Source organism: Rutidosis leptorrhynchoides, chromosome 6 (genome assembly GCF_046630445.1).
Source record: "Rutidosis leptorrhynchoides isolate AG116_Rl617_1_P2 chromosome 6, CSIRO_AGI_Rlap_v1, whole genome shotgun sequence".
NCBI lineage: Eukaryota > Viridiplantae > Streptophyta > Magnoliopsida > Asterales > Asteraceae > Rutidosis > Rutidosis leptorrhynchoides.
This window is the reverse complement of record NC_092338.1, coordinates 35606246-35631640: the sequence shown is the minus strand read 5'-3', so window position 1 is coordinate 35631640 and position 25395 is coordinate 35606246. Positions and strand designations below refer to the sequence as shown.

Below are 25395 nucleotides of genomic sequence, written 5' to 3'. Positions count from 1 at the left end.
ATCTTGAAGATGAACTAAGCGATATTGAACCAGATGAAGGGAAAACTGCCACTTTCATGGCCGGAAAAAGCACTTCTAAAGCAACGACCCCGTTTGGAATGAAGTCGGGCTGGTTGTAAGATCATAGTTCCGATGTGGTTGTGTCTTTCGTTAGATTGTGCTAGTCTTGTTTTTGGTGTGTAGGGTCTAGCTGTTTGTTTGTGGTTGTTTGTGAAGCCGCAAGGTGCGCTTGTGGTCGTTGTTCTTATGTGTTCTTTTATTATTTTTTTAATAGTATTTATCGGGTAAAACTGTTAAAAAAAAAAAAAAAAACAAATAAACTTAATTAATAAATTAAAATTACACAGTAATTGCCAATTATTAGATTTGGTGGTCATGTATCCAATGCACTTTTAGACTTAGGAATATCCAAAAGTAGATTATAGGGACAAACCACGCCCACCCACACTAATGGTACGTGTACTTGTTGTTGATTTTTTAATATAATAGTAGACTGACTTGGAACCTTCAAAGAACTTCCCATTCACCAGTTCCCTATATATATCTTTGTTTGGTTATTCGGTTGAATTTGATCTATGTAGCACTACTTAATCTAAACTTTTTTATTGTTAGTACCTAGTCTGTTGATCTTTATTTAGTTGGCCATTTGTTGTGTGTTTGATGGTACTGAAACGACTTTTAGGCGAAGGTGAAGGGGATGGTAACGAATTTCGTAATCGTGGAACTAAGCAAAGGACTGTCACATCAAGGTAAGTTTATTAAGATTTTGTGTACAAGATATAATTTAGTTGTTGGGACCTTATACTTCATAAAAGGTCTTATACTCTTATGTTTAAACCTCACTGACAATATAAAAGGGTCAGAAATGATCAAGATGACCCGGTTAGACTACTTACATATGTCATATGTGTAACAGATAATACTCTTCCTCCCCCAGTAGCCTGAATAGAGAATACCTTATCAGTTTACCTGTTTAGTTTAATTAACATAAATTGTATTTATAAGTTTTTATAACATTGGATTTGTTTTGTACCCAGTTTTGCTAGAGATGTTATGTATGGACATTCCACTCAAGAACTAGCTTCGACGTTGGAACCATTAATTCGACGATGGGTAAGATTATATCATTTTCGAGTACTTGAATGGATGTTTTCTTGTATATTTTTGCTGATCAAAACATTCTTGTTAGATAAGAATGTTTAATTAGAGTTCTGATGTTGTTGACACATGTCATGCTGCACTAGTTTTTACACTTTTTCTGCACATTTTTTAAGCTGATGCACAAGATCTAAAAATGGTGAATAAGTAGACATTTTTTAAACTTTTGCTTGATAGGTACGCGAAGAGGTGCAACTTGCGTGTCAAAGATTTTGTTGTTCATCACCAAGGTCAATAATTAATTATATAATTTTATTCATTATTTAGCATACATACATGATCTAACCATTTATAAAAAAAAATTCTGAGTCTCAGATCTCCGTTTAACGCACTTGAACCATGTAGTAAGACGTCCTTACAGCTTCGTTTCGCAACAAGGTTCTCTCAGAAGCTGTTTACAGGCAGTAGGGTGGAATCTGAGAACAATGGTGTTGTCCAAATAGTACTGTTTGATACTGAAACCAATCAAGTCGTGACATCTGGACCGTTATCTTCGTTAAAGATACAAATTGTTCCACTTGATGGTGAATTTTCAGTTGATGATGATGAAGATTGGTCAAAGAAGGATTTTGAGGCCAAAATTATATATGCAAGAGATGGGAAAAGGCCATTAGTGACTGGAGATTTAGTGGTGGTTTTGAAAGATGGAGTTGGAGATTTAGGTGAAGTTTACTTTACGGATAACTCGAGCTGGATACGAAGTCGGACGTTCAGGTTAGGTGCACAGGCCGTTGTTTCTGATGTGAGAATTAAAGAAGCGAGAAGCGAGCCTTTTGTAGTTAAAGATCATCGCGGTGAATGTTAGTCCCTTTTCTCTGTCTCTTATATCTTATTTATTATGTTTGACTCTCTGAGTCAAACTTTCTAGAAATTTGGAAGGTGGAAAATTGGGCGGGTCGGGTGACAGGTCAACAATGGGTAATTTGAAGTAAGCGTCAAAATGGTTAGAAAGACTATACTATTAAAGAAGCTAATCTGTCTTAAGTGATTAAGAAAGGTTTCTGTAGCTGTATGTCACTTCGGGATGATGGCTTAAATCAGGATTGACTCATTTTTAACTTAAATATTTAACCAACCGTATATGACCCGTTAGAGATAATACATAACCAAAACCGACCCACTTTTATGTATACGGGGTTGAAATTTCCCTAATATCAAATTTATCAGTTTTATAATATTATTGTGCAGCATATAAGAAGCACCATCCCCCATCTTTGGATGATGACATATGGCGTTTGGAAAAGATATCAAAAGATGGTGCTTTTCGCAAACGATTGGCGGAAAAAGGGATACGCACTGTAAAGCATTTCTTACAAATGTATGTTACTAACGAGTCGTCACTACGCAAGGTAAGGAAAAAGTTTATACTTTATTTCACAGTATATATATATATATATATATATATATATAGTGGTAGGATCAAGAGGGAAGTAACCATTCGGGGGGAAGCGGGGGAAGCAAAAACTTTTTTTTTTTTTCGATTTTTGAAAAAACTTTGTTCACGAACATTATAGATGAGATGAAAATATGAACATTTAGTAGAGACACTTTGTGATAAATGTTTTTATTTTGGCGGAAAAACGCTCGAAGAAGTAATATATAACAATTATCGTGTTTTTCGAGCGTATTTTGAGGTTTTAGCTATTGGGGTTTAGATATTAGGGTTTAGATATTAGGGTTTATAGGGTTTAGATATTAGGGTTTAGAAATTTAGGGTTTAGGGTTTAGATTTAGGGTTTAGATTTAGGATTTAGATTGAGTTTTTAACACGAACGGTTTAGAGTTTAGGGTTTAGGGTTTGGTGTTTTGGGTTTATGGAATAAACCCAAAACCCTAAACCCTAAACTCTAAATCGGGCTAAATTTTACTTCACAAAACATGAAAAAAAAACGTTCATATATTCTTCACGAACAATATTATCTTGAATGTTATTTTTGTCGATCGTTTTCCCGCCTAAATAATAGCATTCATCACGAAGTGTCTCTTCTAAATGTTCATATTTTCGTGTGATCTTGATGCCGGGAAAAAAAAAATTCAAAAAAACGAAAAAAAATTTTTTTGCTTCCCCCGCTTCCCCCCGATTGGTTACTTACCCATTGATCCTGCCCCTATATATATATATATATATATATATATATATATATATATATATATATATATATATATATATATATATAGTTTTCATGTACTAAATGATTAGATTTCGCTTGTGAAACATAGATACTTGGTGAGTCATGTATCAAAATATGGGACGCGATCATAAAACATGCCAAAGATTGTATTATAGACGACAATTTGTTTATGTACAACTGTGGGACCGAAGGGGCCACACTTTTGTTCAATTGCATTTTCAAGATTGTAGGTGTGATTTTTGATGGCCAAGATTACTTGTCTCTAGATAACATTCCTAAATTTCAGATGGTTTGTATTCTACTCCTACTTACTTAGATTTATTTGTTCTTTTATAATTATGATACTTAATACTTAATTAATTATTATTATTATTATTAATTATATTCCACTTTTGTGATGTTGCAGCCTAGGGTGGAATCTTTAAAACAGCAGTTTTACAAGAATTTAAACGGAATGTTACCAATGGATGACTTTTCAGTTTTCGGAGGCTCAATGTTAACAGCAAGTTTCCCTCTTAGGAATGTTGTCAATTTAGGTCTGCAGGATGTTAATATGCCTGCAATAAACCCAGGTATATATGTATATATAAATTATTAATGAACATTACATATTTCATATATAAATGAATCAATAATTTAAAATTAGTTCCCTTTTGTTCGACGCACTCAATAAACTGTTGTTTTGTGCAGACCAAGTGCAGTTGGCCTCAGAGCCATATTTGTACGGAATTGGTAATAATAGTCAATACATAGCTGAGGGGTCTTCTATGCAAATGTATTCTCCTGATTTAAGGAATAATTATATGTTAAGAGATTTTGGCAACGGGCCATATGGTGAAGGAAGTACTTCAGGCCCAAGTATGTTATCGGGTCAGGTGGCCGCTGATTTTGATTTTCAACACAGGCCATCAATATGGGAAGGAAATGAAGTGTGCAGTGGCCGTTGTAACCAACTTGTAAATATGGTTTCCTCTGACTTTAATATCCGTTACTCAAGAAACGGATCGCCCAGGGGAAGGTGGTGCAAGATTCGGGCTGCTGTGAAATGGGTTTTAGTGATGCGGGATGTAGCTGAAAGACGAATGGCAAACTTATATCCATATCTTAACATCTAGTCTTAAACAGGTTAGAACGGGTCATCCAAGGGAAGGTGGTGCAAAATACGGGCTGCTGTGAAATGGGTTTTAGTGATGCGAGATGTGGCTGAAAGACGAATGGCAAACTTATATCCTTATCTTGATTTCTAATCTTAAATGGGTTAGATTGACTACTTAATATGTTCCTTGGTTCTTTATATCTTAATTTTTTTTCCCCTAAACGGGCTCTGTTTGTAAAATATATGAAAGTTTGTTAAGTATGTGTAAAAGCAGTTGTACCGAAGTTTAGGAGGTAAGGTTTCTCCTATCGGTATGTTTTTGTGGCTGGATCTGTGTCGCTGCGATCGCCATTGTTTTATGCTTTTGCTTGATGTAAAATCTATTATGATCTTGATGTGCTAATAGTATTTTTAATAAAGCTTTGATTTTTATGTGAATGTTATAACATATTTGTATTTGAGAGTAGATAGTTACTTGAATACATGGATAGTAAATTGGCCAAACTTGTTCAATCGTATGCAGCATTGTTGACTGATGCATGTATTGCAGATACTGCAAAAATAAACATCATAACCTAAATAAAAAAATTTGTACATCAACACTTCCATTTAAGTTAAAATACTCAAGTTTTATACTTCAATACTTTGATTATAGTCTACAATATACTCATGTTTACAATAGTTGATAATGCTAAAAACGAACCTATATTTCATAGCATTATCCTTCAAGAAAGACAAACTTTTGGTTGCAATTGTTCTATTTACAAGTGATATTCGTTTAAATAATAAAAGGTGAAGACAAAAGACAGATTCGACGATTTGAAGACGCAAATGACCAAAACGCTAAAAAGTACAAAGTACAATCCAAGAGGTTCAATTTATTGATGAGAAACGTCTAAAAGTTACAAGAGTACGAGCCGCGAAACGCAAAGTACAAGATATTAAATCGTACGAAAGGACATTCGAAAATCCGGAACCGGGACATGAACCAACTATCAACGCGCGACGCAACGGACCTAAAATTACAAGTCTACTATGTACAAGAATATAATATAATATATATATATATATATATATATATATATATATATATATATATATATATATATATATATATATATATATATATAATTATATAAAATTATATATATTATATTATATTATATATTATTATATAACGTCGACAAACTAGCAAACAAAAGCATGTGGGCTGGATCCAGCTGGCCATGCGATCGCATGGCCTGGAAGAACAAAACTCATGTCATCGCATGAGCTACTGTAGCTGGCCAGGTTCTATAAAAAGTCAGTTTGCTCGACGAGTTATATACATCTTTTTCTATCTACTCTCTATCTCTCAATATATATATATATTTATAATTTAATTATAATTTTAATTTTAAGTTAATAATAATAAGGTTATAGTGTCGAATGTTTTAAGTTTGTAAGTCATAATCCTGTCCGTGTAACGCTACGCTATTAATACTCATTGTAAGTTATGTTCAATCTTTTTAAATTAATGTCTCGTAGCTAAGTTATTATTATGCTTATTTAAATCGAAGTAATCATGATGTTAGACTAAATATTAAAGACGGGGTTATTGGACTTTGTACCATAATTGGGGTTTGGACAAAAGACCGACACTTGTGGAAATTGGACTATGGACTATTAATGAGCTTTATATTTGTTTAATTGAATGATAATTTGTTAATTTAATATAGAGATTTACAATTTGACGTATCTATAAATAACCATATACACTCGATCGGACACGATGGGCGGAATATTTATAAATACTAATAATCGTTCATTTAACCGGACACGGGAATGGATTAATAGTCAATGGACTCATTAAAACAGGGGTGGATTACATACAAGGACACTTGGTGTAATTGTTAATAAAGAAAATAATTGTGCCGTTGGTCCCTCCATTTTACCCCAAAAAGCTAACAGAGTCCCTCAAGTTTTTTTTTTGACTTTCAGCGTCCCTCTATTATCACATTTTTTGATTATGCGTCCCTCCGTCAACTTTCCGTTAAAAAAGTCCGTTAAGGCATGCCATGTGCCTTGCATGTGAGGGTAAATTCGTCTTTTTTACCTTCTTCTTCATCTGAATCTTAACCAAACCCTAAAAGATAGTAGATCCTAGTTCCATGTTAACAAAGATCCACCATGGCTAAACAATTACACAGAGACAATCGCAAATTTTAAAGAGTTTTAACAATTATTAAGGAACCATAAAGCCTAACCATCATTTCGATCCCACTAAAATATTTATCAATTTTTTTAAAAAAAAAAAAAAAAAAATCCTACCTGCACAGTAGTAAATAAAAGCAACAAATTAATTCATGGACTAAACTTTATGAACTCTAAACATCAAGTCTGGATAATGCATTTTTAAGTTTTGATTACTAGTCAAACTGTCAAAAGGACCTAGTCATATGTTGCATTTTTTGGAACAGGCCACAGTAGTATAAAGATTTATACCAATTTTCTATTTCATGCTTCAAAATAAGGATACTAATACTGATAATAATGAATGAAAACTATCAAAAAATGAAATAGGATCAAATGAATACGTTATCAGCTTCACCCAGTTTCTTGCATATTCTTGCTTTTTGTTCATCAGTTGCATCATCAGATTCAACCACAATATCAAACAACGGCAGTGACATATTATGATATCAATATTTGAATACGATTTGGGTCTTTTTCAGATTACGATTATAGGACAGGCCTGTGAAAGCATCTGACTGACTGGATATCCCTCGGCAATAACGTTGTTGACTTCTTTGTTTGCAGAGTCAAATGAACCACTTTTACAAGCTGCGAGAAGACCCTGGACAACTTCATGTGGGATTACCTGATTAATTTTTTTTATTAATCTCAGTATTCGAAATGAGATGTATATAAAAAATATGAATCACAAACTTGAACTTCGATGATTCCAGATTATATACAAATTATGTACAAATTATGAATCACAAATTGTTCAAATATCTTCCTGCACCTTTAATCATCTATTTCCGTGAAGAAATTACACCTGCAACAACTTCGAATTTCAAAATCAAGGTTGAACAGATAGCGAAACTTTATGAGTATCAATTATTTGATTTTTCTGAATAAGAGCGATTTAGATTTTTATTTCTTCATAAAAATGTCTCCAAATCATCCAACTAACACTAGAAAATCAACATCTTAACCTGAAATTCTCGAAATCAAACCAATTAAATTGTTGACCATAAAGTTGCTAAGTTTGACTTTCAGATCCGGAATTTTGTGATGATTTTCAATTCGATCTGATGAGAAAAGAAGGTTAATATGATGATAAGGAACTCACATTTGTATTCAGATTGGTGTTTAATCTTCAAAACAAGAAACCCCTAAAAAGAGAAATAAAGATGATGAACAATGATAAAGATGAAGTTGATTTGAATCAGGTAATATGATGATGATATTAAATGATGATATGGTTATATAAGAGATTCAATAGACACGAATGATGATGTGAGAATTATGTACAAGGATGCCTGCTAATTCGATCAGCTTTTTGAGTTTTTTTAGTTGATTTTGATGGGGTTACGAGTGAAGAAGAGGAAGAAAAAGAGTAAAAAGACGAATTTACCCTCACATGCAAGGCACATGGCATGCCTTAACGGAATTTTTTAACGGAAAGTTGACGGAGGGACGCGTAATCAAAAAATGTGATAATAGAGGGACGCTGAAAGCCAAAAAAAAACTTGAGGGATGCTGTTAGCTTTTTGGGGTAAAATGGAGGGACCAACGGCACAATTATTTCTTAATAAAGTATTAAAACCTTAGATTGCACACAGTTGATAACCTGGTGTAATCATTAACAATGTATTAACCTTATTACAGTTTAAATCCCCAATTAGTTGGAATATTTGACTTCGGATATAAGGATAATTTGACGAGGACACTGGCACTTTATATTTATGACTGATGGACTGTTATGGACAAAAACCGTATGGACATATTGAATAATTCAGGACAAAAGACAATTAACCCATGGTAATAAACTAAAATCAACACGTCGAACATCATTATTACGGAAGTTTAAATAAGCATAATTTCTTTATTTTATATCTTATCGCACTTTTAATTATCGTACTTTTTAATCATGTAATTTTATTTATCGTCATTTTATTTAACGCACTTTAATTATCGTCATTTACTTTACGCTTTAAATTAAGTTATATTTATTTTTAATATTTTACATTAGGTTTTAATTGTGACTTAAGACATAAAATCGACAAACCGGTCATTAAACGGTAAAAACCCCTTTTTATAACAATAATAATATTACTTATATATATATTTTTATACAAATATAGTTTAAAATAAATATAGCGTTAAACTTGGCTAGCTCCCTGTGGAACGAACCGGACTTACTAAAAACTACACTACTGTACGATTAGGTACACTGCATATAGTGTTGTAGCAAGGTTTAGGTATATCCACTCTATAGATAAATAAATAACTTGTGTAAAATTGTATCGTATTTAATAGTATTTCGCAATAAAAATATAACTATTTCATATACACCTCGCATAACATCAATAGTACATGTCATTAACATCTCTTCTGTAATATCAAAAAGTTTAATACATAAATATACAATAAATGAGACACTTGGTCTAGATATGATTGAGTGAGTGGGCTCTGACCCATGTCAATGACTTCTAACATGTTGTTAACAGTATAAATATGTAGTACGTTAAATTGGTTGTAAAAACTATTTATATGTATAATATATGTGATACAATACAATGCTTGATATCGCTTACCCAAAAAAACTAGTTAAAACGTTCGCATGAAACCATTCAGGCTTACCTGAGTGGCCACCGAGTTGTCCAATGAAGCACACCACCTGGGTTCAATTCCTGGCTATGCATAGCCATGCGACCGCATGGTTTCTCTGCCTTAACCCCATGCGATCGCATTGAAAGGACCCGTCCTAATCCATCCGGACGAAGTCCATATCGATTATAAACGATTCACAACAGTTGATTACATCGCGAGGTACTTGACCTCTATATGATACATTTTACAAACATTGCATTCGTTTTTGAAAAGACAATCTTTCATTACATCGAAAGTTGACGGCAGGCATACTATTTCATAATACATGTAACTATAATTGACTTAATAATAATCTTGATGAACCCGACGATTCGAATGCAACGTCTTTTGAAATATGTCATGAATGACTCCAAGTAATATCTCTAAAATGAGCAAATGCATAGCGGAAGATTTCTTTTATACCTGAGAATAAACATGCTTTCAAGTGTCAACCAAAAGGTTGGTGAGTTCATTAGTTTAACATAAATAATCTTTTCATAATTTTAATAGACCACAAGATTTTCATTTCTCATAAATATACGTCCCATGCATAGAGACAAAAATAATCATTCATATGGATTGAACACCTGGTAACCGACATTCACAATATGCATATAAGAATATCCCCATCATTCTGGGATCCTCCATCGGACATGATATACATTTCGAAGTACTAAAGCATCCGGTACTTTGGATAGGGCTTGTTGGGCCCGATAGATCTATCTTTAGGATTCGCGTCAATTAGGGTGTCTGTTCCCTAATTCTTAGATTACCATACTATAAAGGGGCATATTCAGTTTAATAATCCAACCATAGAATGTAGTTTCATTTACTCGTGTCTATTTTGTAAAACAGTTATAAAAGCAGCGCATGTATTCTCAGTCCCAAAAATGTAAAGAGTAAAAGGGAATCAAATAAACTCACCTAATGTATTTTGTAGTAAAAATACATAAGACGACATCTAACAATGCAGGGTTGGCCTCGGATTCACGAACCTAGATCATTCATATTTTTATTAAAACATATACTTGCAACCGAACAAATATATATATAAATATATTATTAGTGATATAGTTTTTATATTAATACTTATATATTTCATTATTTAATTAGGTTTATTCATTTTATATATTTTAATAAATAAAATATTAATATACTTTAAGTATGTGTATTAAGTATATTTCTATTTATTTGTTAAATTATTTATTATGATAACATCAATATTAATAATAACAATGTTATTTTATAATAATAATGATAAAAGTGATAATAATAATAATGTTAATAAAATATTGATATTAATAATGATAATAATACTAAATTGTATCATAATTATAATAAATATGATAAGAATAGTTATAATAATTTTACTAATTCCATTAAATCATATCTTGATTAAAGTTCTAGTCATTTTCATAATAATAATATTTATATCAAAATTTCTATATTTTATTTTAATAATATTTTGAAAGCCTTTATTTTTATGGTCATAATAATCATAATCTTCGTAGTTAATAACTATGGCTTCTCATAACCTTAATTTGTATCAAAATTATAATTTTACATGTATCATATAATTATAACAAATTTCTATAATCTTTAATATAACAACCTTTACTATATACTTGTGTTATTAACCTGTTTAATAACCTTGAAATCATAATAATAATAATACTAACAATAATAATATAATGATAATAATACTAATAATAACAATAATATTTGTAGTAATGATAATACTAATAATCATAATATGGTACATGTATTCGTTTTAATAAAAATGATATTAATAATAATCTTAATAATAATAACTGATAACTATTACTTATCTTACTAACAATAATAATAATCATACTATTATAGGATAATACTAATAATAGAAATAACAATAATATTTACAATAATAACAACAATAATAATAAACATAATAATAATAATAATTGATAAATAGTAATAAAAATATATAAAAGTGTGTACCCCTTAGAATCCTTTTTCTAAAAAGAATTGTCGGAGACCGGACTCGAACCCCCGACCTCTTGTTACACGCAAACACCCAATACCACTCCACCAAATCCGTTTTTCTGAATTAATACAAAACCCATGAACATTTAACCCGAAAATTACGGTTTCCATCTTCTCTTCTCCTTCTCAGTTTCAAACTCGACCCAGAACATCAATTTAATACACAGTGAGTTATTTTGATTGTTTTAGAATAGGAAAATAATTCATAAACGTTCTTATATATGAGGTATCAGATTAATAAACGCGAAATAAAAAAAATAAAAATAAAAATGCAGCGACTGCTGCTTCGAGACCTTTTTTAAAAAAAAATATTGATTTTAAGATTGAGAAAGTTTTGAACAAAGATTATAGAACGAATTATATTGGAAATCATTCCTAGAAACTGCTGTGATCATCAATTGATCTTTATTTAAAACAGAAAACTCGAATTGATTCGAAGAACACCCGTTTGACTTTTGGATTTTTGAACTTTGACTCAACAATTAGCAATTGATATTACGAATTGGTATTTGAAAATTTGTGGATAGTTTCCTTATCAGATTCCTAACGAAATGGCTTTGTTACATTTTTAAATTAATTATAAAATTGAGTTTTTGACAAAATGACCACGAACAGAGTTTTATCAAGCTTTTAAACTTTCTGTTTTTGATTTGCAGTTGAATATGGGTTTCCCTGAGTTGCTGAACGAATGATATACATATAATTGACCTTATTTTGTTTGCAAGGAAGCTGGATGGGGACGTGTAACAAGATGTCGACAGAAGGTACAAGTATTATATATCAAGAAATAAGAAAAAGTTTAAACAGATAGTTACACCCAACTGTTTTTGTTTGTTACTAAAATTAATTGGGTTTGAATCGTACTAAATTGCTGTTATAGGACAACTTACAGCATGGTTTGATAATGAAAGCAAACAGAATGCTACTTACATATCTACATGTATTTATTTGTATTTATATAGGTTATCCACTGTGTTTATATATATATATATATATATATATATATATTTGGACATGTATTTATTTATATGTATATCTATATTCTATATATATGTATGAAATCATAAATATCGGTATTTATTTATTTAAATCTGTTTAATTATCAGTATATACATATACATATTTATTAGATTAAGTTTGTAATAATTAAATCCATAAATCTTTGAAAGTGATTAATAAGAATAATAATGATAATATAATTGCTATTAATAATCTTATTACTATCAAATAATTCTAATAATATAACTGATATTAATAATATTGTTGATAATTTTGATAAAGGTAATAATAATTAAAATTATATTTTCAATCATTCTTATAATCATATTTATATTTATCATTTTTATTTTTACTTTTAGATAATCATAATAATAACTAACATTATAATTTCACTATTGGTTATAATAATAATGTTATTAACAATGATAATAATATTAATAATAATGTAATAAATCAAATATATCAATTTCATATATACATATATATACTATCATATATACAATTATGTTTTAAGTATTAAATAGTTAATCATCTTAATAATATATATATTGAATAAATAATATCTGAGTATAACATTTAATTACTTTGTTATCATTGATAAATTATATATATATTCAATCTACTTTCTATATTTAAAATAATAAATTTTAGTCATTTTAGGTTATCGTTCATAATAACTAAATCATATACTAGTACATTAATATATTTAGTTTATTATATATAATTATTTACATTTATGATTATTTATACATGTTTTCAGTTAAAAGTTCGTGAATCATCGAGAGTAGTCAAAGGGTATTTGAATATATGAACATAGTTCCAAAATTTTCGAGACGCAACATTACAGATTTTGCTTATCGTGTCGGAAACATATAAAGATTAAGATTAAAGTTTAAATTTGGTCAGAAATTCTCGGGTCATCACAGTACCTACCCGTTAAAGAAATTTCGTCCCGAAATTTGAGTGAGGTGGTCATGGCTAACAATAAAAATGTTTTCATGACAAATATGAGTTGATAAATATCGTTTTATAATTATTGATTAATATAGATAAAACGATTCGATTATACGGAGCGTATGAGTAAAGCTATCACAAAATAGTGAAATGAAAGGATAAAGATTTGCCTTAGCTTTTGACAGTGTCAGGGTTGAATTCCGGAATTCAAGGGATATAAAGAAAATTTTTGAAATCTACAAGATTTTATTCTTCGGCGAATAAGGAAATTAAGATCTCTATAATTAAATACGAAGATCTGCCTTGATTACTCTGTCTGATATTTTCATTATAAATTAAGCTTCTTCCGTTCCATTATCCTCATCATTCCTATATTTTCTTTCTTAGTTCATACGTCCAAAGATTGTGAACTGCTTAATCCAGTTCTAATCCTTGATATTTTCCTAATTATCATTTCTGTCATCCTTCTTTCAATCTTCCACCAGAAGAATCTGTCTACTTCTGCTTTTACCTTGGGGTGATACTATTCTTAATTATACCGTGTCTTTATATTGCTTTTCATATTAATATTCACGGTTTGTAACCTCCGTGTTGTTATTGGGCTTTATATTTTCTCTTATATTTTTGAGCTCTTTGCCTTTTTATTATCCTCCCGACCTCTAGTAAAGCGAGTAACGGTCCAGAATTCGTAAGTATGGAATTTCGAATAAACATCGTGTTTTAAATAAGAACTAATGTATTAACACGATTTGATTTATCAAATTATCAGAATCACTGAAAATAGAACTATCAAGAATATATTTTCTTGATATGTTCAGAAGTTATGTAGAATGAAAGAGTTATGTAACATGGCACGTGATGACGTTAGGATCTGTGAATCATCACGTCCCATTAGAAACTCAGCATGACTTACTGTAATATAATCACGTTGATCAAATGTCATTATATTATACTAACTCATGCATCAGCTCCTAACATTACTTCAATAACATTCATATTTTAAGCTCGAAAGTTTACAGAATATAGAAACTAACAGTTTCTATATGATGTAACACTGATAGCACTAATAGATTAATGATTTCAGATAAGAATAGTTACGAAAATATCTTCAGAAATATGGAGGATATTTATAATGAAAGATACGATGATATCTTGGAATTTCTAATATCTAAGGATGATGAAGAAGATTTATCCTTAAGGGTTTAGATTCTGAAGCACGATGTTGGCTAAGGATTTCATCAGATATAGAATCATCAAGATTTTTAATGTACAAGTTTAGTTCTTGTGATTTGTTCAGAGACTCCTTCATGGTTAGCTCAATCTGTTTTCCAGTTCCAAATTTTCTGAGCTTTTCCAACATACTATTCTTTATCATCAAACTTTTAACCGTTTAGACCATCTATAACTTTTCTGTTTCCTCTGCATTTAATGCTACGATATCTGAATCATCGGTTATCATTCAGAAGTGGTTTCAAGAGAATTGTGTTTTTAGATGATTAAACGCTAATGGTAACATGATGGAATATGAAAGGTTCCCCGGTAACAATAAAAGAGCACACATATATATATCAAGGTTATAATAAGGTTGTTTCGAATGAAAAGTCGAAGTTGACTTGCTGGAGCTGTGATAAAATTGGCTACTTTGAAAAGGGATCGCAAAGTTATTTTTGCTAATAAATGCCAAAGGATCTGACGCGGCTACGTGTTAAACTTTTACTCAGTTGTCGAGAGTTTCTCAGGTGCATAACTATATGCATCAATCTTTTTTTCCCGTAGATGATGTGCGGTGTATTTATCCTCTCGATTGAGGTGTTTTTCGAGAATCATGAAAGGTTTGAACGCGGTTTATAATCGTCAAGATACAAATGAAGTTTAAGATGAAATCAAGTGGCAGACTTGAAAAATTGTTTAGTTTCATATGTTTTAATCAATATTTTAATTCATTTTAATTGTTCAATGTTATTAGTCCACGGTCGATAGTCCACAGTTGACAGTTCAATAATTCATATATAATTTAATATATAATATTTGAATTAATTAATACGTATCGTGACCCGTATACGTCTCAGACTCGATCACAACTCAAACTATATATATATATATATATATATATATATATATATATATATATATATATATATATGGGTCGATATGATATGTCAAAACATTGTATACGTGTCCCGATATTTAAAATGCGTAAATAACAGAATGACGATAAATAAAGTGCGTAAAATAAATAACAGAAATTAAATGACGATAAATAAAATTGCGAGAATGTAAATTGCGATAATTAAATTGCAATAAATAAAATGTAACCAGTTAGCTAGGAACAGTTAGCTAGGATCTTGTTAGCGTGGTTTCTTAACAAAATTTCATATTGTTAATTAGTCTGTTTCTAATCAATTTTTTTTTTATTGTGTCCATTATTTCTTCATTATGCCACTTGTTGGATTCTGATAAATCAAAATCCAAATTTGAAATTGGATGAATTTGGTTATTCAGTGGTGAACGGATTTGTATATCGGTGGATGTAAATATGATAGTAAATTATTGTTGAATCAGATTCGAAGAATGTACAGTTTAACTTATTAATGTGAAATCTAAATATTCCTCGGGTATTACCTACCCGTTAAAATATTTTCACCATTAACAGTTTGTACGAAAGAATTTTTAATTACAATCTTTATGAAAACATATATACGTATATATATATTTTCTTCAGATGTATTCATGGATTTAATGAGTTAATATGATATTAAACTCATTTGCTTTTCGGTTGGAACTAGAATAACTAATCTCTAAAACTTTAGAGGTTACATATTCGTCATGTCGAATGAAGATAAATGAGGTAGAACGATACGTAGAACGAAGATCATACTCAAAGTATAGATGATGATATTGAAGCATGGATTGTTGATGGTACTGGTGCTGTTATTGATGGTACTATTGGTGCCGGTGATGTTGTTGAAGCTGGTACATTTTGCACCATATTCTTCGAATTGATTATTCGAGCGCGAAGTCCGTTGACTTAATACTTCAGGATGATTGTCGGTCGGAACGAGCGGATGAATAAGGTTCAGAATTGTGGATAGAGTATAATCTTGTCGAGTTACCCTGAAAATGAGACTGAAAATGGTGTCTCGAACAGGTTCGCCGGTAAACGCTTCAGGTTCATTGTCAAGAGGTGAATTCGGTTGGTGGAAGGGATTGCCTTCTGCGCATTTCCATTAATTAAGTCGACTACGAACCCATCAGATGAATTGATAATGGCTGATTGGTTGATTCATGCCGATGACGCTGTTTTCGGAGCTCAGGTGAACATCTATGTCGCAATAGCTGTCGTAATAACTATCGAAATAGCTATCGGAATCTGAGGGACTCGAACTGGTTGCAGGATTCATCTCGTACGATCAGATGGAGGATTTTCGATAAGAAATAGGTTATAGGATGTAGATTAGTACCCTGCAATACATAATTTACATATGCATACATAATACTAAAATCCCATAAGTTACGAAGGAATCTACGGAAGTTGTCAGGTAAAGTTACAGTAACCGATACGCTAAGATATAAAGTATCAGATACGCTAAGATATGAATTTTGTCTATACACTATTCATGCAGTCAATGCAGTAAAACGTGTCTAGACTAAGATTGATAAGCAAGTGATTCCCTAAGAATGATAAGCAGGTAATTTTTGACACAAAATGATAAGCAAAACTTTTGGTATGCAGACACGGTCGAAGTCTAGACTCAATAATGCATCCTAACGACTTATCAGTTAGACACACTAATGCAGACATGGTTCGCTAAGACCACCGCTCTGATACCAACTGAAAGGACCCATCCTAATCCATCCGGACGAAGTCCATATCGATTATAAATGATTCACAACAGTTGATTACATCGCGAGGTACTTGACCTCTATATGATACATTTTACAAACATTGCATTCGTTTTTGAAAAAACAATCTTTCATTACATCAAAAGTTGACGGCAGGCATACTATTTCATAATACATGTAACTATAATTGACTTAATAATAATCTTGATGAACGCGACGATTCGAATGCAACGTCTTTTGAAATATGTCATGAATGACTCCAAGTAATATCTCTAAAATGAGCAAATGCACAGTGGAAGATTTCTTTTATACCTGAGAATAAACATGCTTTCAAGTGTCAACCAAAAGGTTGGTGAGTTCATTAGTTTAACATAAATAATCTTTTCATAATTTTAATAGACCACAAGATTTTCATTTCTCATAAATATACGTCCCATGCATAGAGACAAAAATAATCATTCATATGGATTGAACACCTGGTAACCGACATTCACAATATGCATATAAGAATATCCCCATCATTCCGGGATCCTCCATCGGACATGATATACATTTCGAAGTACTAAAGCATCCGGTACTTTGGATGGGGCTTGTTGGGCCCGATAGATCTATCTTTAGGATTCGCGTCAATTAGGGTGTATGTTCCCTAATTCTTAGATTACCAGACTATAAAGGGGCATATTCAGTTTAATAATCCAACCATAGAATGTAGTTTCATTTACTCGTGTCTATTTTGTAAAACAGTTATAAAAGCAGCGCATGTATTCTCAGTCCCAAAAATGTAAAGAGTAAAAGGGAATCAAATAAACTCACCTAATGTATTTTGTAGTAAAAATACATAAGACGACATCTAACAATGCAGGGTTGGCCTCGGATTCACGAACCTAGATCATTCATATTTTTATTAAAACATATACTTGTAACCGAACAAATATATATATAAATATATTATTAGTGATATAGTTTTTATATTAATACTTATATATTTCATTATTTAATTAGGTTTATTCATTTTATATATTTTAATAAATAAAATATTAATATACTTTAAGTATGTGTATTAAGTATATTTCTATTTATTTGTTAAATTATTTATTATGATAACATCAATATTAATAATAACAATGTTATTTTATAATAATAATGATAAAAGTGATAATAATAATAATAATGTTAATAAAATATTGATATTAATAATGATAATAATACTAAATTGTATCATAATTATAATAAATATGATAAGAATAGTTATAATAATTTTACTAATTCTATTAAATCATATCTTGATTAAAGTTCTAGTCATTTTCTTAATAATAATATTTATATCAAAATTTCTATATTTTATTTTAATAATATTTTGAAAGCCTTTATTTTTATGGTCATAATAATCATAATCTTCGTAGTTAATAACTATGGCTTCTCATAACCTTAATTTGTATCAAAATTATAATTTTACATGTATCATATAATTATAACAAATTTCTATAATCTTTAATATAACAACCTTTACTATATACTTGTGTTATTAACCTGTTTAATAACCTTGAAATCATAATAATAATAATACTAACAATAATAATATAATGATAATAATACTAATAATAACAATAATATTTGTAGTAATGATAATACTAATAATCATAATATGGTACATGTATTCGTTTTAATAAAAATGATATTAATAATAATCTTAATAATAATAACTGATAACTATTACTTATCTTACTAACAATAATAATAATCATACTATTATAGGATAATACTAATAATAGAAATAACAATAATATTTACAATAATAACAACAACAATAATAAACATAATAATAATAATAATTGATAAATAGTAATAAAAATATATAAAAGTGTGTACCCCTTAGAATCCTTTTTCTAAAAAGAATTGTCGGAGACCGGACTCGAACCCCCGACCTCTTGTTACACGCAAACACCCAATACCACTCCACCAAATCCGTTTTTCTGAATTAATACAAAACCCATGAACATTTAACCCGAAAATTACGGTTTCCATCTTCTCTTCTCCTTCTCAGTTTCAAACTCGACCCAGAACATCAATTTAATACACAGTGAGTTATTTTGATTGTTTTAGAATAGGAAAATAATTCATAAACGTTCTTATATATGAGGTATCAGATTAATAAACGAGAAATAAAAAAAATAAAAATAAAAATGCAGCGACTGCTGCTTCGAGACCTTTAAAAAAAAAAATATTGATTTTAAGATTGAGAAAGTTTTGAACAAAGATTATAGAACGAATTATATTGGAAATCATTCCTAGAAACTGCTGTGATCATCAATTGATCTTTATTTAAAACAGAAAACTCGAATTGATTCGAAGAACACCCGTTTGACTTTTGGATTTTTGAACTTTGACTCAACAATTAGCAATTGATATTACGAATTGGTATTTGAAAATTTGTGGATAGTTTCCTTATCAGATTCCTAACGAAATGGCTTTGTTACATTTTTAAATTAATTATAAAATTGAGTTTTTGACAAAATGACCACGAACAGAGTTTTATCAAGCTTTTAAACTTTCTGTTTTTGATTTGCAGTTGAATATGGGTTTCCCTGAGTTGCTGAACGAATGATATACATATAATTGACCTTATTTTGTTTGCAAGGAAGCTGGATGGGGACGTGTAACAAGATGTCGACAGAAGGTACAAGTATTATATATCAAGAAATAAGAAAAAGTTTAAACAGATAGTTACACCCAACTGTTTTTGTTTGTTACTAAAATTAATTGGGTTTGAATCGTACTAAATTGCTGTTATAGGACAACTTACAGCATGGTTTGATAATGAAAGCAAACAGAATGCTACTTACATATCTACATGTATTTATTTGTATTTATATAGGTTATCCACTGTGTTTATATATATATATATATATATATATATATATATATATATATATATATATATATATATATTTGGACATGTATTTATTTATATGTATATCTATATTCTATATATATGTATGAAATCATAAATATCGGTATTTATTTATTTAAATCTGTTTAATTATCAGTATATACATATACATATTTATTAGATTAAGTTTGTAATAATTAAATCCATAAATCTTTGAAAGTGATTAATAAGAATAATAATGATAATATAATTGCTATTAATAATCTTATTACTATCAAATAATTCTAATAATATAACTGATATTAATAATATTGTTGATAATTTTGATAAAGGTAATAATAATTAAAATTATATTTTCAATCATTCTTATAATCATATTTATATTTATCATTTTTATTTTTACTTTTAGATAATCATAATAATAACTAACATTATAATTTCACTATTGGTTATAATAATAATGTTATTAACAATGATAATAATATTAATAATAATGTAATAAATCAAATATATCAATTTCATATATACATATATATACTATCATATATACAATTATGTTTTAAGTATTAAATAGTTAATCATCTTAATAATATATATATTGAATAAATAATATCTGAGTATAACATTTAATTACTTTGTTATCATTGATAAATTATATATATATTCAATCTACTTTCTATATTTAAAATAATAAGTTTTAGTCATTTTAAGTTATCGTTCATAATAACTAAATCATATACTAGTACATTAATATATTTAGTTTATTATATATAATTATTTACATTTATGATTATTTATACATGTTTTCAGTTAAAAGTTCGTGAATCATCGAGAGTAGTCAAAGGGTATTTGAATATATGAACATAGTTCCAAAATTTTCGAGACGCAACATTACAGATTTTGCTTATCGTGTCGGAAACATATAAAGATTAAGATTAAAGTTTAAATTTGGTCGGAAATTCTCGGGTCATCACACGCATGGTGTGATCTGACAGATCTGACCTGGTACGCCATAATTACGATTAAGGTTAAGGTTAATTAATTACTATTACTATCAACTAGGGTTTTAATTAATCATTAGTATTATTATTTAACCTAGTTAAGTTTTTATAATTAAATCTAGTTTTAATTTATTTTTTGTATATTTAAGTTTTAATTATTTTATTAATAAAATAAATTAATAATTTTATAAAATAATAATATAAAAATAATATTTTTATAAAAATTCTATTTTTATAACTTTAAGTTTTATTTCTATATTTCGTATTTTTATAGTTTAATTTGTAATTTATATATTTATCGTTCGTAATTAGTTTTAAACTTAGTATTTTGCCGTAGTTATTTTTATTTCTAAATTCTTAGGCTTTGCCGTAAAATCCCTTAAGTGCTTTTTCTTTAGACTAAGATTTAGGTGTTTTAGAATTTTGCGACACCGTTTTAAGATTTTAGTACTAATTAAGTTATTGCCATTTTGGATATAGAATTCCTTTAAGCTTTAATACCTTTAGACATAAATTTTAATTCTTAGTTTTTAGGCTTTTAAGTTTCGACGCTGCATTTTATTATTTTTCGACGCTTATTTTTCGACCTTTTATTTTTCGACGTTTTTCGACGCACTCTTTTTCTTTCTTATTTCTCGACGCTCTAGTTTTTAGGACATAGATTTTTTTCCTTCAAAATTTCGACGAAAAATTATTTTAAGCGGTTAAATTGATAGACATCCATAATTTTCTGGTTCTTAGTAATAGTTGGATTTGTTAGTGGCAAGTTGTGGGCTTCCGATTTAAAGGGTCCTGGCTACCTGCTGCATTTATTGGCTATTCGAAACGTGGGCAAAATCAGAAAAGTCTATTAATTTGATAGCTTATATAATTTTTATCTTTATAACTAATAGGATATTCTGTGAATGCACCGAGCAAAACGTTCACCACCTTTCATACGTTCAGCACCTTTCATACGTTCACCACCTGTAACTCGATCAAGACATCTAGCCAACATTGTCGCCGTTGATTTTTCTTTAGAATCGTCATCTAGTCGACCAAATACTCCAATTCAAATTTCCGATAATCCATTTTTTGAACCCGACCTCACAATTGAGAATCCGGAGGATATTCAGGGACAATTTAGAGATCCTGAACCACTAATCATTCCTCCTGAACCACAAATCACTCATCCAGAGATTGTCGAGGAAGAAACCATTAAATCAGAATCCTCTAGTGATTCAGATTCAACAAATTCAATCACGGAAAATCTGAAACCTCTAAGTATGGAAGATCGAATGAGAGCTAAACGCACTGGCCAAGGTCATGCCATTACTCAACCAGGCATTAATGTGCCAGATTATGAAATCAAAGGACAAATCCTACACATGGTAACTAATCAATGCCAATTTAGTGGTGCGCCGAAGGAAGATCCAAACGAACATCTTTGAACCTTTAATAGGATTTGTACTCTATTTAAGATCATAGAAGTTGAGGATGAACAGATCTATCTCATGTTATTTCCCTGGACTTTAAAGGGAGAAGCCAAAGATTGGTTAGAATCGTTACCTGAAGGGGCGATTGATACATGGGATGTTTTAGTTGAAAATTTTCTTAAACAATTCTTTCCGGCATCTAAAGCCTTGAGACTTCAAGGAGAAATTGTTACGTTCACACAAAAGCCAAATGAAACTCTATATGAGGCATGGACAAGATTTGGAAAGTTGTTGAGCTGATGTCCGCAACATGGTTTAGACACTTATCAAATAGTACAAATATTCTACCAAGGATGCGACATCACTACACGAAAAGACATCGACATAGCAGCTGGTGGTTCCATTATGAAGAAAACCGCAACTGAAGCTTACAAAATTATTGATAACACTTCTTCCCACTCACATGAGTGGCACCAAGAAAAAGATATCGTTAGATCATCTAAAGCGGCTAGAGCCGATTCTAGCCATGACTTTGATTCCATGTCCGCAAAGATAGATGCTTTCAAGAGACGAATGGAAAAGATGACTAAAGATATTCACTCAATACGAATTAGTTGTGAGTAGTGTGGAGGACCACATTTGACAAAAGATTGTCTTAGTATTGAACAAACAATGGAACAAAGAGAGAATGTTTCATACATGAACCAAAGGCCTGGAAATAATTATCAGAATAATTATCAACCGCCAAGACCAAACTACAATCAAAATCAGAATTATAACCGAAATGTTCCATACAACAACTAACAAGGTCTTAGTAATCAACAAGTATCCAATAATACTTACAATCAGCAAAGACCTATTTTTCCAATTAAACCACCACAAACCGATGATAAAAATCCAAATTTAGAAGACATGATGTCAAAACTAGTTGAATCTCAAACGCAGTTTTTTACATTTCAGAAACAAACCAATGAACAAAATGCTCAAGCATTTAGAAATCAACAAGCTTCTATTCAAAATCTGGAACAAGAAGTAAGCAACCTAGCAAGGTTGATAGGTGAAAGAAAACCGGGAAGTTTACCTAGCGATAAAAATGCTAACCCCCGGAATGAAACAGCCAAAGCCATTACCACGAGAAGTGGTATTACACTTAAACCACCTGAAATACCTGTAATTTTTGATGACGTTATTCCTACTACAAAGGCACCACAGCCTGAGCAAGAGAAGGAAACAGAACCGGTAGTTGAAAAAGTTAATGAAGATAACACAGTTAAGGCTAAACCTTATGTTAAACCATACCAACCACTACTTCCTTACCCAAGTAAAATGAGAAAAGAAAGACTTGAAGTCGAGCAATCCAAATTCTTGGATATGTTTAAACAAATAAATGTCAATCTTCCTTTCATTGATGTGATTTCAGGAATGCCTAGGTATGCCAAATTCTTGAAAGACCTAATCACAAATAGAAAAAAAATGGAAGAACTCTCGGTTGTTACTATGAATGCTAATTGTTCTGCAGTGCTGTTGAATAAGATACCAGAAAAACTTTCAGATCCAGGAAGTTTCACAATTCCATATTTTCTGGGTAGTCTTAGTTCAATAGAAGCATTGGCAGACTTAGGTGCTAGTATAAATTTAATGCCGTATTCACTATACGCTAAACTAGACATTAGAGAATTAAAACCAAAAGAATAAGCATACAACTAGCCGATCGATCAGTAAAATATCCTAGAGGAATAATGGAGAACATGCTAGTTAAAGTTGGTACTTTAGTATTTCCAGTAGATTTTGTTATTCTGGACATGGAAGAAGATTCTCGAGTTCCTCTCATATTAGGAAGACCATTCTTAAACACGGCTAAAGCAATAATAGACGTGTTTGGTAAGAAATTGACCCTAAGTATAGAGGACGAGAGTGTTACCTTTTATGTGAATAGAGCCATGCAACAACCGCAATCTGCAGATGATACATGTTATTATATTCAAACTATAGATTCACATGCAGAATTGTTAGAAGAATTTCCAGAATTACAAGGAACATGAGAATGTTCTTTAGGAGAAGGAACTGAACCAATTGATGAAACTGAAATGTTAGCCGCACTCATGGCTAATGAATATGAACCAACAACAGAAGAACTTCAAATGCTAAAAGAAGAAGACAGATATCGATACAAATCATCGATAGAAGAACCACCGACATTAGAGTTAAAGCCACTTCCAAACCATTTGGAATACGCTTATTTACATGGTGAAGCTGAATTACCTATAATAATATCGTCTTCTCTTACGGAAAATGAAAAATCTCAACTCATTTCTGTGCTAAAAGCTCATAAACCAGCTATTGCATGGAAGATTCATGACATTAAAGGCACAAGTCCTTCGTATTGCACACATAAAATCCTTATGGAAGAAGGCCATAAAACGTATGTGCAACACCAACGAAGACTAAATCCTAATATGCAAGATGTTGTTAAGAAAGAAATTATTAAACTGCTAGATGCAGGTTTAATTTATTCAATTTTTGATAGTTCATGGGTAAGCCCAGTTCAATGCGTACTTAAGAAGGGTGGCATGACTGTCATCACAAATGAAAAAAATGAGCTTATTCCTACTAGGACTGTAACAGGATGGCGTGTCTGTATTGATTATAGAAAATTAAATGACGCCACCAGAAAAGATCACTTTCCCTTACCTTTCATTGATCAAATGTTAGAAAGATTAGCCGGGAATAGTTACTATTGTTTTCTTGACGGTTTCTCCGGATATTTTCAAATTCCAATCGCACCCGAGGACCAAGAGAAAACCACGTTCACGTGCCCTTATGGTACTTTTTCTTATAAACGCATGCCATTTGGACTTTGCAACGCCCCTGCAACCTTTCAAAGTTGCATGATGGCGATTTTTCACGACATGATAGAAGAATGCATGGAAGTTTTCTTGAATCATGTCTAGTTAATCTTGAACGAATGCTTATTAGATGCGAGCAATCAAATCTAGTTCTTAATTGGGAGAAATGCCATTTCATG

At 30.5% G+C, this 25395-nt stretch overlaps 1 protein-coding gene and 1 non-coding gene across 3 annotated transcripts; one reads left to right on the top strand and one right to left on the bottom strand.

Moving 5' to 3' along the window:
- Positions 1 to 587: 587 nt before the first annotated feature.
- Positions 588 to 4824, top strand: LOC139851650 (calmodulin-binding protein 60 B-like). Of its 2 annotated transcripts, none has more exons than XM_071840746.1 (8): positions 588 to 749; positions 1038 to 1113; positions 1336 to 1388; positions 1504 to 1958; positions 2347 to 2507; positions 3379 to 3579; positions 3697 to 3862; positions 3981 to 4824. In XM_071840746.1, the coding sequence occupies exons 1-8, from the start codon at positions 661 to 663 to the stop codon at positions 4403 to 4405; spliced, it is 1626 nt and encodes a 541-aa protein (XP_071696847.1). In that variant the 5' UTR covers positions 588 to 660; the 3' UTR covers positions 4406 to 4824. The 2 variants fall into 2 exon arrangements, with proteins under 2 accessions (XP_071696847.1, XP_071696846.1); XM_071840745.1 differs by having other exon boundaries at positions 1474 to 1958.
- Positions 4825 to 22580: 17756 nt separating this feature from the next.
- LOC139856397 (small nucleolar RNA R71) lies at positions 22581 to 22687 on the bottom strand. Its single transcript, XR_011761880.1, has one exon. It is a non-coding gene; the product is annotated as a small nucleolar RNA R71 (small nucleolar RNA).
- Between the last annotated feature and the right edge of the window lie 2708 nt (positions 22688 to 25395).